Source organism: Panthera pardus, unplaced genomic scaffold (assembly GCF_024362965.1).
Source record: "Panthera pardus isolate Hobbes unplaced genomic scaffold, ASM2436296v1 HiC_scaffold_12, whole genome shotgun sequence".
Classification (NCBI taxonomy): Eukaryota; Metazoa; Chordata; class Mammalia; order Carnivora; family Felidae; genus Panthera; species Panthera pardus.
In genome coordinates, this window is record NW_026526677.1 from 109,372,954 (window position 1) to 109,386,114 (window position 13,161).

Sequence of the window (13,161 nt, forward strand, 5' to 3'; positions counted from 1 at the left end):
CTCTGGGCTGATGGCTCAGAGCCTGGAGCCTGCTTCTGATTCTGTGTCTCCCCCTCTCTCTGACCCTCCCCCGTTCATGCTCTGTCTCTCTCTGTCTCAAAAATAAATAAATGTTAAAAAAAAAATAAATAAATCTGGCTGGAACTTGTGCCTTTCCATCTAAAGATGCAGGATTTTCTACAGCTCAGGGGGAAATTCTATTTTGGGTTTATATTTCTTCCTCCATTGGTTTTTTCTTCTCATTCTAGATCACACTGTTTTTAGAGGTCATACTTTTCATGAATTGTGCTATTAAATCTGTTTTATAGTCAACAGAGGAATCCAGACAAATATATATAATACAAGGGGATATCTGGTATTTTATAAGAAAGGCACACAGATAGGCTTTGCTGTTTGAAAGGGAAGAGAAACAACTGATAATATTGGAGTGTAATTTTATGATGCTCTTTTTTTAAAACTTAGATTAATCTCTTAACTTACATATTAAAAATTTCCAATCATACAACATTTGACACCCAGTTATCTCTATTTCATCATTTCCATAGGATGCGCTGCTTTTTAGGTGTAGTTTCTTGGTGAAAAATGTATCCCAGACTGTAAATGTAGCCCAGATTATAGAGTCTGGCTTCACCTCTATTATGCCATATTTCTCACTATTAAAATTTATATCCTATGCATATTTTAAAGTATATCTTAGCATATTCTCCAATTTAAAAACTTTAAACTTAACCATCACAAATGTCCCTGAAGCACTTAATTTGCCTTTGATAATACCTACTCCTTTGGATATTCACTAATTAATCTTAAATATATTAGAGAGTTCCCTGTTGTTAGCAAATTCTTTGTTAGCTCAAAGGTGTTAAAACCCTATATATTTTTTTAAGAATCTGACTGTATGCTCTGTTTTCTTTAAGTGTATCATAAAATTTGAAACAATTAATTTTGGTTCACTTATATTTAAAAGTAAATATATGACATAGTTGTGTTCCTTTTGGAGAGGGGCAGAGGTGCCACAAATGCAGTAAAAGGAGAATGATTTGCTTCTAAAATAGTAGAAACTCATTGTTTAACTCTTCACAGATTAAGGACAAGATTGATAAGGATCTTTCTTTTCACTATTATACCTATACTGTTACTTACTTAACTCCAGAATATCCGGAAACTACAGAGGTTTTATATCACCCCAACAGAGATTCAAATGAAACTGCATTGATAGATCAGATTGAAAACAGTTTTCTTTAAAATTACAATTCAGGCAATGGCATTTCTTTTTTTTTCTCATGAATATAATTTATTGTCAACTTGGCTTCCATACAGCACCAGTGTTCCTCCCAACAAGTGCCCTCCTCAATGCCCGTCACCCATTTCCCCCTCTCTCCTGCGCCCCATCCACCCTTAGTTTGTTCTCTGTATTTAATAGTCTCTTGTGGTTTGCCTCCCTCCCTCTCTGTATCTATTTTTTCCCCTTCCCTTCCCCCATGGTCTTCTGTTCAATTTCTCAAGATCCACATACGAGTGAAAACCTGTGATATCTGTCATTCTCTGACTGATTTATTTCCCTCAGCATAATACCTTCCACTCCCAGTGGCATTTCTTTTGAGCCTTTCTCCTTTGTTATTATTTAGACATATGCGTATAGTATTTACCGGTAAGTCTCCCCTGGGAGGCTGAGACCAACTTCAGTCATTTCTTTATAGATTGGCAAGACACTAGAATAATATTTTTATTAAAGTGTCATCTGGGTTTCAAACTAGCTCACAAAGACCTTAGGGTCTTCCTGATAAAAGTATTGTTTCTGGACAAATACTATATGCTGTCACTTCTATGTGGAATCTAAAAAATGCCAAATTCACAGAATGGCGATTCCCAGGGTCTGGGAGGTGGGGGATTGGGGAGATGTTAGTCAAAGGGTACAAACTTCCAGTTAGAAGATGAATATGTTGTTGGGATCTATTGCACAGCTTTGTGAGCATTGTTAACAATGATGTATTATATGCTTGCATGTTCAGAGAGTAGATCTTAAATGTTCTCACTACCAAAAACAAACAAAAAAAGTAATTATGTGGCATAATGAAAGTGTTAGCTAACACTATGAGGGTAATCATTTTGCAATATATAAATGTATCAAAAGAACACTTTGTACACCTTAAAGTTATACAATATTATATGTCAGTTATAATGGAGGAAGGAAAGCTGAAAAAATGGTTTCTCCAAGAGGATGATTATCTCCTTAAAATATTGGAATCTCTTTACGGTTTGGACTGGAGATATAGTTGTGCTTGAGGGACATTACTTAAAATTAAAAAAAATTTTTTTAATGTTTATTTATTTTTGAGACAGAGAGAGACAGAGCATGAATGGGGGAGGGTCAGAGAGAGGGAGACACAGAATCTGAAACAGGCTCCAGGCTCTGAGCCATCAGCACAGAGCCCGACGCGGGGCTTGAACTCATGGACCACGAGATCATGACCTGAGCCGAAGTCGGCCGCTCAACCCACTGAGCCACCCAGGTGCCCCGAGGGACATTACTTAGATGCAAATTTGATGGAGCCTAAATAATTAAAAGATAATTATGGGGCATCTGCAGCTCACAGAAGTGAGTAGCTGGTAGGTATTCACCTCCTCAGTTGATATTTGGTCCACATAAGGATACATTTGCTGCTTTGGTGTTTTCCTGTGTTAGTGGAGACCCGTGCCCTTCCTGGGTGACAAGGATGGTCTCTGGATCTAAAAAAACACTAATTGTACTCTTTTATTGATACATCTTCCCCTAGAGGACCCAGGACCCCAAATGTACAATGCTGTGTATTTGGTGCTATCTCTCTCTAATTACTTGGTTCTCAATGAAGGTAATATTTCCTTTTCCAAGTATAGTGGTCATATTTGTTACAGTTTTATAAAGGAAGTAATTTTAGCTCTCCAATAATATTAATCCAGCTGAAAACTTTTTGTTTCTTTACTTGTCACACACTCCTTAACCCCTTACACCCAGTAGTCTGCCCCCCTCCTCCACTAAAATTGCTGTCAAAGGTCCCCAAAGTGCTGACCAATCCATTTTACAGTTTTCTGTCTTTCTTTTACTTGACTTCACTGTGACATTTGATAGCTGTTGACTGCTCCTTATAACTGCTTTCTGTTGACTTCAGTGATACATTAATTCATTGACCATCCAGCTAATACGTATTAAGCATCTCCTAAATGACAGGCAAAATGCTAGGTATTGATTAAATAACAGTGGGCAAGACGTGCATTTCTTCCCTCGCACAGATGTTTTCCTCTGTGTTTATTTCACAAGATGTGGTATCAGACATACTTCACCTCGAGACCTACCTTTGCTACGTATAGTTGTGTGAACTTGGGCAAATGTCTTAACATTTTTCACCTGTAAAATGAAGACAATTAAAAATATCTACTTGATAAGAATTTTTTAAAGTGTAAAGTGATCTATGAAAATATTTGGCACATTGCTTAATATTCTTCTCACCGGGACCTCTCTAGTTCAGTCAATGTAGGCTTTTAAAGACATTATAGCATCTCTCTGGCTGGTGCCTTTGACTCTGGTCTTGGTGCTCAAAAGTCCAGGCTTGGTGTTGCCCATCAGTTAACAGCTCACCCCCTCATTCCTATTCCCCAGATGCTATCCACTTACCGTTTGCCCATCCCTGACCAGGCTGGGCTTTCCCACTTCTCTGGTTCATCACTGTATTCATTCTCTGTATTCCATTACTGTCCATCTGTCAGCGTGACTGTGCCTTCCTTGTTGGGTTTTTGAACACCCACTTTTATTCAAGTTCTTCTTCAGACGCTATCAGAGGCATGGGGCTCAAACCCATGCCTCTAACAGAGGCAAACAGGAAAACCTGTGGAGGAGGGGGTCACACATTCTTTTCTCCATTGTCCATAAGTATTCCCGTTTGCCTCTGTCACAGCCTAATCACACTGTGACTTAATTATCCCTAGAGGCTCATATCAGAAAAGAATGTGTCTAGGTGTCTAGGTACCCTTAAATGTGGCATGACTGTGGTTTTAGATACTTTTTAAATTTTTACTTAATTTTTTATTTTTTATATGTTTATTTTTGAGAGAGGGAGAGAGAGGAAGGGAAGGAGGGGGAGGGCCAGCGAGAGAGGGAGACAGAGGATCTGAGGCAAGCTCCATGCTGACAGCAGAGAGCCCTAATGTGGGCCTTAAAGTCACAAACCGGGAGATTGTGACCTGAGCCGAAGTCAGACGCTTAACCACCTAAGCCACTCAGGTGGCCCAACAGTAATTTAAAATTTTAACTTGTTAATAAAAGCACATTTATTGTAAGTTTTGCCTCTAGAGGAACATATTCTTATAGACCCAAAGGTCAAGCTGTCATAGCATCTTCTGACATGAACACATGAGCATGGTCTGTATGTTTTATGTGATTTGCTGTAAGTAGGGGGTTTGCATCCTCGTAAGTGGGATATTGGAAGTGAGAACTGTACCACTTGTCTGAGCTGAACTACTTTCTCTGCGCTTTCTGAATTTTGAGATAAGGTTTAAAATGGAACTATTTGTAAAAGTTACAGTGATCTTTCCCTAGTTTTACATGTTTCCAACTTGAAGAACTTCTTTTATGATCCTGTAAAGCTTAATAATTGTGAAAACAAAAGTCTTTTTTTTTAATGTTTAGTTAGAGAGAGACAGACAGATTGACATGGAGGGGAGGGGCAGAGAGAGACAGTGAGAATGAGAGAGAGAGAATCCTAAGCAGGCTCTGTGCTGCCATCACAGAGCCTGATGTGGGACTGGAGCCCACAAACCATAAGACCATGACCTGAACCAGAATCAGGAGTTGAACGCTTAACTGACTGCGCTACCCAGGTGCCCCCAAAATCTTAATTAGTTAATTGAGTACTGTGATTTTATAGAATTACCATGTATAGTATTTGGGTGTGATAGTAGAAATATTCTAGCTTTTCTTTGTTGGTACAAGTGACTCTAGTATCTGGGCAGGCCTCGGTGTCTTTATTTCAGAATTAACAGCCCTTGTACCCTCAGGTAGAGAAGTGCTTTGTAAGATAGCAGGGATTCCTAGCAGATAGAATGCTGTACTCATGGAGTAGTTTTTATTTTGTGCTCCTGGTGAATTTACTTGTTATTTTCTGGATGATTTTTTGGGATTCTGGCAATGAAAATAGAACATAAGCTTACTATATTATGTTTAATCTCTGTTCTTAATAACTCTGAGGGCGTTTTCAATGTTATAAAAAAAAAGCAAGTTAGAAGAAATTTTTTTTTTCTTTTTTGCGCATAAAGACTCTGAGTCCTTTTAAGATAGAACTCTTCAAAATATAGAAGCAATTCATGGGATGTTTTAGTGACTCATTGAATTTTGTTGTTCAGGGAGTATAATCAGCTTATAGGAATTTTTATTTATTTTGAATTTAGTTTTAATTAGAATGTTGTAATTGAAAAATTTGATAGCAACCAAGAAGGGATATACATTTGAAGGGATATACATTTAAATTGTATTAGGACTTTTTAGTTATGTATCGATGGTGATACAGAGATTTGGTGTAGGAAGACATTTTAGGGAACGAGTCTTCAGACTGTCAGTAATCAAACCAATGGTATATTTTTAGAAGCCAAGAGAAGGGAGATTTAGGAGAGTAAGATGATGATACAGTCAAATTAAAAGAAAAACAACAAACCAGGTTAACTAAGGTAGGGATGAAGCAGTATGTATTGCTTTAAGCAATTGTAAGAGTAGTTTCAGTGGAGCCATTGGGACAGGAGCCAAATTGCAGTGAGTGTCGTCCACCTTTTTTTCTTCCACGCTGGAGAACTGGACAGATAAATGCTATTATCATCAGTTGAGCTGGTCTTACTGCTCGTGATTGCAGCCTACGTTGAAGGGCAATCTTGTACCATGACCATGTAAGATGTGCGCTCATGTTTTTATCTTGATAGGTGACTTTGTCAGCTTGACTTGAATGTCAAACCTGTGAAAGTAAAATTAATATGAAATTCTTCTTAATAAAAGGACTCTTTTTCTCTTAGGTTTTCTACTTTTTTTTTCATTTCACGTTGATTTTCACATTCATTTCACTTTTTTTGTCCAACTGACTACTTCACTTGGCTGTCACAAAGTTTATACTCTCTAATACTCTCTCAAAAAATATTTGGTGTCTTTTGACTGTGTTTTTCAAATAGTAGTGTTGACTCTGCTTTATTCCCTGATTTCTGCATGGGGAGAACCCTTAGGGAATAATAAATGTAGGAATAGATAGCAAAGCGAGCCATAGACAGCCCAGATGGCTCTGCCCTTGAATAGGACACTGGCAGAGTGACCTTCTGTTTTTTTCCCAGTCTGGCCTTATCTTCAGGACCTCCTTGCAAGATGGAGTAGACGAGGCAAGAAAATATGAATATATGAACTTAAAATGTGTTGATTTCAGCCAAAGTCAAAGGAGAAGCAACAGACTGACTCTGTATAGAAGTTTCCTTTAGTCTACACCCTCAATCATACATGGGTGTTGTATCCTTCCTCTATGGACCGTAAATTTCCTCCATATTTTCCCTCAGATCATCCTTAAGGATGGATCTAACTAGATCACATGTGACTGGTTCTAATTTCTACATAGTGCATTGCATTGTGTGTGTGTGTGTGTGTGTGTGTGTGTGTGTGTGTTTACCATTCCTTATACCTCCATTATTATAAGATAGAGTTCCTCTCGCCATGGCAGGTGGGAGTGAATGTGAACTGGGAAGACAAAGACTTTTAACTCTTTCTTTTGAGATTACAGACTCTTGGTTACTCTCCGTTTTGTGGGTGAAAGAATGCAAATCCATCCACCCTTCTGCCATTTTTAGTTTCTTGTTTTGTCCCTCTCTCCCTAGTGTCTCACTTCATTCCTTCTGTTCACACTAGATAATCCATTACCTTTCTCTGCTCAAGTACCATAAATTCTCTCTCTGGTTGACATTTCCCACTTAACAGAAGAATTTTGGTAAGTCAAATAGTAATAGTGGATGGGCACGACAGAGAAACAAGCTGATAGCTGCTTCTGAAAAGTTTCTTTACCAATGAGGGAAACCATTAAGAAAAAGATCTCGTTTGTGATAATTATAGCAAATGGAAAACAAACTGTTGCAGCTAAATTAGCAGCATTTAGAAAGTTTGTGCTACAGGGGGTTGAGGTAAGGGGGGAGGCATGAACAGGCAGAGCACAGAGGATTTCTAGAGCAGCAAAACTAGTCTGTGTGATGCTGTAATGGTGGACACATATCCCTACACATTTGTCCAAGCCCAAAGACATACAACACCAAGAGTGAACCCTACTGTAGACTAACGACTGAGTGATGGTGTTGTGTCATTATAGTTCATTGATTGTAACAGATGCACCACTGTAGTGCATGACTGATTGTATGTGTGGGGTGGGGTGGGGTGGGGAGGTTGTGCGTTTGTGGAAAGAGGGTTCTATGGAAAATATCTATACTTTGTGCTCACTTTTGCTGTGAATCTCAAACTGCTCTAAAAAATAAAGTCTACTTAAAAACAAAAGCAAACAAACATAAAGGAAGCTTATGCCCATCAACATCTTAGAAGCCCCCAGAAGATGGATTGAAATTTTCTTTCTCTAATTCAAAATGAATTAATCTCTCTGGGAATCTGTGGGCCCAAGGGAAACACCTGTCCAGCTTCACTGCCTAGTTATCTCATTTGATGAGCATTCAAAAAAAAGCTATAAATTCGATTATTTTATTGCATTTGACTAACATGTGCTTCCCATTTACCTCTAGGTTTGAAGTTCGAGGAACTTCAAGAAAGATTTGGTGAGGAGTTCTTTAATATATGCTTTGATGAGAATGAGAGAGTCCTTCGAGCCGTAGGTGGCACTTTGCAGGACTTTTTTAATGGCTTTGATGCTCTGTTGGAACACATCAGAACTTCCTTTGGGAAACAGGCCACGCTGGAGTCCCCATCGTTCCTGTGCAAGGAGCTCCCCGAGGGCGCCCTTCTGCTTCACTACTTCCGTCCTCACCACGTTGTGGGCTTTGCGATGCTGGGCATGATCAAGGCTGCGGGAAAGAAGATCTACCGGCTGGACGTCAGCGTGGAGCAGGTGGCCAATGAGAAACTGTGCTCCGATGGTTCGAACCCAGGCAACTGTAGCTGTCTTACCTTCCTCATCAAAGAATGTGACAATACTGATGCCGTGAAGAACCTTCCCCGGGGAGCCTCCCGAATCCCTGCCGACCTCAGAATCAGCATCAGCACCTTCTGCAGGGCCTTCCCTTTCCACTTGATGTTCGACGCCCACATGTCCGTCCTGCAGCTGGGGGAAGGCCTGCGGAAGCAGCTGCGTTGCGACACCCACAAAGTGCTCAGGTTTGAGGACTGCTTCGAGATCGTTTCTCCAAAGGTCAGTGCCGCCTTTGAGAGGGTCCTGTTGCGACTGTCCACCCCGTTTGTGATCAGGACCAAGCCTGAGGCTTCCGGCACTGAAAATAAAGACAAGGTGAGTGGCCATGGGCTCGAGATGGGTGATGGGGACTGGAAGAGTGCATAATTATTTCTGTAAATTACATGCCGGCGGTACTTGTAATTATTTAGGCGAGAGAGCTTAAAGTGCCATTTAGAAAATTACTGGTCCCTGGATGTATGGAAAAGGATTTGGCCTTATTCCCAGCCATTTTGCATAGTGTCTGCCTCTTTCATTAATTTATTTCAGCATATAAAAAGAAGACACTTATTAATACCAGCCACAGTAATTACAAAAATGATAGGACTCACCAAGAACCTGATCCTGTAAACCCATGAATATTTCTACCAACTGAAGGCAAACAGGAGAGAAATGGAAAGGTGGATTCCAACAGTGTGGGGCCTGCTCACCTTCTCCTTAAATAACTATGGGTGGAAAGCTAGCTCCACTTTGAATATGCTCTGTTCTAAATGTCATAATTTAGGAACGTCTTGGTTGCATCCTATTTTTGTCTCAGTGTGCAGAATAATGGATTTTCTAAGAGTTGGAAATTAAGTGGCTACTTCAAGAGTGCTTTTCTCAATAGATTGTAGCATTGACACAGGGACTCGTTCCTTTAGAACAGGCTCACTGCTTGGAGAACAGCATCAACACTAGGAATTGTTATTAATTTCTTGGAATCCCTGTTTGGAAAATCTGGGTTATTAAGAAATGAAAATATAAAAGAAGAATCTTAAATAGTTGACACAAATATGTGCCCTCGGGTAAAGCTTTTTTTTTTTTTTTTTTTTTTTTTTTTTTAGAGGAAGTCACCATTAAAATAGGAGTGTGAAGAAAAGTTAGTCATTATTGTTTTAAACACAAAAATAAATGATATAAATGATATTCTTCTGCAGTGGACCTTTGTGTGTATCAACTGCCAGTAGAGCTTTTTGGTATTTTGTGACAAGGAAAGTATGGGGCGCCTGGGTGGCTCAGTCAGTTAAGCATCTGACTTCGGTTCAGGTCATGATCTCGCAGTCTGTGGGTTCAAGACCTGCATTGGGCTCTGTGCTGACAGCTCAGAGTCTGAGCCTGCTTCAGATTCTGTGTCCCCCCCTCACTCTTTGCCCTCCCCTGCTCATGCTCTGTCTCTCTCTCTCTCTCTCTCTCAAAAATAAATAAAATGTTAAAAAAATTAAAAAAAAAAGTGAACTTCTTCTAGGTGATTCAGCTTGTTCACAAGCATTTTAGGGAAAGCTGTTGACTTTTGGAAATGAATAGGCTCCTGTGGGCTAAAGGAAAGATGAGTTGTAGACACAATTAAAAACTCAGTGAATGAGTACTCACGTATTCTGACATGACTGCCATGATAAATAAATGAGAGACTAGCCCCCTGAAAGCAGAGCCAAAGACATTTTTGAGGATTTTCTGTAGCATTCGTTTTAGAACTGCTTTTTATAATTTTGAAATTCAATGGAAACATTTTAAGCAAAACACTTGGGAAATAGGGAACGATGCCCGTTTATTCAGGATAACTGGATCCCATGACTTAGGAAACTCATACAAGTGCTGTTTTCATCATTTAGATTCAGTGATTCGAAAGCTTCTAAGGATAAACTTGAAAATTCCAGCTTGGCATGCTTGGGTATTTTAGTCTGAATGAATTGTTATTATTTCTGTTTGATTACACATGGTGTTTTAAATAATATTTTTCACATATATATTATATGTATTTATATGTTCAGTGATTGCTACCCCTTCTTGAAGCTTGTTGCAAAAGAACGAAGTTGTTTAGTGTATGTTTTTGTCCGTATTTGTAGGTGATTTAAATTTGAAATTATTCTGTCCTTTTAATTTAGAGAATAATAAAACTGTTGGTTCTGTTTTACAGAAGTGAAGTGTTTGGCTAGAAGGGTGTGAGCAGTGTTGGCCTTTAAAATTGAAGTTTATATTTTTGAAAATGTGCCTGCAGTAGAATATGTTATTACCAATGTTAATTGCTTTATATATTTTGTAGATTGGAGAAAAATTAATTCAATTCATAGTTATTGCTACAGATTTTCCCCCTTTATTTCATCTGGCTTGTATTTATTTCATTTGTGTACCATGGTGAGGAATAGACATAATGAAATGACGACTCACAGGTCAAGGCCCCCTGCCAATTCCAGTAATAGGAAAATGTGCTCATTGAGAAGATGCCATTGTAACTTAAACATGGCAGTGACAGCTTAAAAATAAAGCAATAGGGCAGGATTTTTTCTTAGAATAGGACAGCAATCCTCTCATCCTTAGGCTTATAGTTCTGCTTATTCACCTGGGTTTGCCAGAAGGGGTCATTTGGGAAGTTCTTCTTGGCCCCAATTGGAACTGTGGTCAGTAACATTATGTCATGGAGTCTTAACCAGAGGAATAATGTTTTTGAATTACTATGTTTCCAAATCCCAAGTTTGTATTTTCTTAACACATGGAAAGAGGAAAGAAAACCAAGGTTAACAATTAGGATTCTCTTGATAAATTTGACCTTATTATTCATTATTTTCCCCATAATAGCTGTTCTTATCAATGAATAACTCCATGTTGTCTAAACTTTCTAATTTTTTATGGGGCTTTGATAAGAAAGTGCTAGTTTCATTTCTGTTTTACTTATTAAAATTTTTTTTAAATGTTTTATCTATTCTTGAGAGAGAGACCATGAGCCAGGGAGGGGCAGAGTGAGAGAGGGAGACACAGAATCGAAAGCAGGCCCCAGGCTCTGAGCTGTCAGCACAGAGCATGATGTGGGGCTTTAACTCACAAGCTGTGAGATCATGACCTGAGCCGAAGTCAGACGCTCAACCGACTGAGCCACCCAGGCACCCCAAGAAAGTGCTATTTTTCAATAATTTAGGATATTCCTTGGTCCAACGGTGAAGGCTTTCATGATGATTTAACTGTTTTGGCTGTGCACTAATACCTGCCATCCAAAAAACCAAAATAAAACGCCACATACCCAAGAAATGAAAACCAAGAGCTGATTGTGTAGCTGAATGACAGTAAATCGTTTGCGGAATGAATTGTAATGCTTCTGCTAAACAGGGTCTTTGTCATTTTGTGTTATCAGTCACTGGTTAACCATGTGATTAGAGGGAGAACATGCTTGTGAGCAGTTTGATAAATACTAATGGATCAGAAAGCCATCATCCTAGTTCCAGAGAACTTGCCTTGTGATTGTGTAGTAATGAGTGAATGAGACCAGAAGGGGGAATGTCACCGAGAGACATCATATGCAGTCATCAGTGGCAGGCTTCAATTCAGCAGACTTTAGAGGTCAGGAGGGACTCTTCCAGGTGGATTGACCCAGCTTTGAGTCCCTCTATTTGGCTCCCTCTGCATCTTCTAAGTGATCACCTATGCCTTACATAGTCTCCTCTCTCTCTTTTCTTCTCTGCCCATGTGGCATTTCTGTGTTTTTATCTTTCCTTAAAGCTCACCTTCTTTTCATCACATTTCTTTATCAGATGTCAGGCATTAAATATGAATGAATTAGTTCATTATTTAAAAAAGAACAGATTCAGCATTGGGAATTAAGGGTGAATTATGAATCTCTTAATTTGTACTTGCATCTTTAGGTCATTCAAATCTAACTATTTGGAGAATTTGGAAGTTTGTCACATCAGTCTTTGGAGGCATTGTGGTGAGTTTTAGAGGAAATTTGTTGCGGTGCAATGTGCAGCTTGGGGCGTTACATCTAGTCCTATGAATCTAATGTATTGACATAGATTCCAAAGCCTCTTTGTATGGAGGGGCCATGTGTGTAAAGAGGGCTGTTAGAAACTGGACGATGGCCCATGGCTTCCTTCTCCACATTATAAGGTGATAGTGTGTGGGAAAGTGGAGGTAGCCTGGGCGAGAGGCGTCTCAGACCCGTGATTTTAGTAAATCCCTGTAATCTGAGCCTCAGGTTAATTCATCTGGAAATTAAGAAGCCCAGATGAATAATTAGTATTTATACTCCTTATTAAGTCATCTTTAACATGTGTAAATTTATAGGAAGTCAGTGGGTCATGAAAGTTGCTATCATCCCTTTGATTCAATGAATTCAGGCAATTTCAAAGAGAAGCAGAGGGGAATCTGACTTTTCAACCATGAAGAGTCATCCTCTTATCAGGACCGACTTAAAGTAATTCTCTGACAGCTTAGGCTGCCTACCTCAAACACTTTTTTGTAAGGATTAAATGACAATCCATGTAAAATTTTTCTATCTTCAGCTTCAGTGTAAGCCATGATTATTATTTTTGCTCTACACACTTGTAACCTCTTCCTATCTGTTCTCCTCCTCACTTATGGCCTTAGAAAAGAAGGTACTGGACATCAGTAGGTTTAATAGTTTTAAAGAAATATGAAACCTGCTGGTATAACATCTCCCTAAAATATGACTTGGGGATCTGCTTTTTTCTTTATAAACTGTTCTTGTTTTAAAATCCCAAGTCTCCTTTTCAGAGTCACTGAAGTTTGGAATCAAGTTTTTACTACCTGGGTCTACTAATATCTTTTATATTCACATGTGATAGTGCTCTGCTGTGCCAATGGCTTCCAAGATAAAACCAACTGGTTAGCTTAGGCACAACCTGAAATAACAGTGGATTTGAGAAAAAATAAATAACATGAGTTCTTTTGATATTTTTTTCTTAGCAGCAACGCTTCAAAGAACTTTAATAATATTGTGGAAGGAGTCTAGGTTTTG

General features: G+C 39.0%; 1 protein-coding gene and 1 non-coding gene across 2 annotated transcripts in view; one reads left to right on the forward strand and one right to left on the reverse strand.

Annotated features, from left to right (window-relative positions):
* Positions 1 to 13,161, forward strand: part of GUCY1A2 (guanylate cyclase 1 soluble subunit alpha 2) — a 324,265-nt gene that overhangs the window by 68,885 nt on the left and 242,219 nt on the right. The window contains exon 4 of the mRNA XM_019469312.2: positions 7,774 to 8,492. Coding sequence (XP_019324857.2) covers positions 7,774 to 8,492 — 719 coding nt within the window. The remainder of the gene's footprint in view (positions 1 to 7,773; positions 8,493 to 13,161) is intronic.
* Positions 423 to 542, reverse strand: LOC128776349 (small Cajal body-specific RNA 7). Its single transcript, XR_008421426.1, has one exon. It is a non-coding gene; the product is annotated as a small Cajal body-specific RNA 7 (non-coding RNA).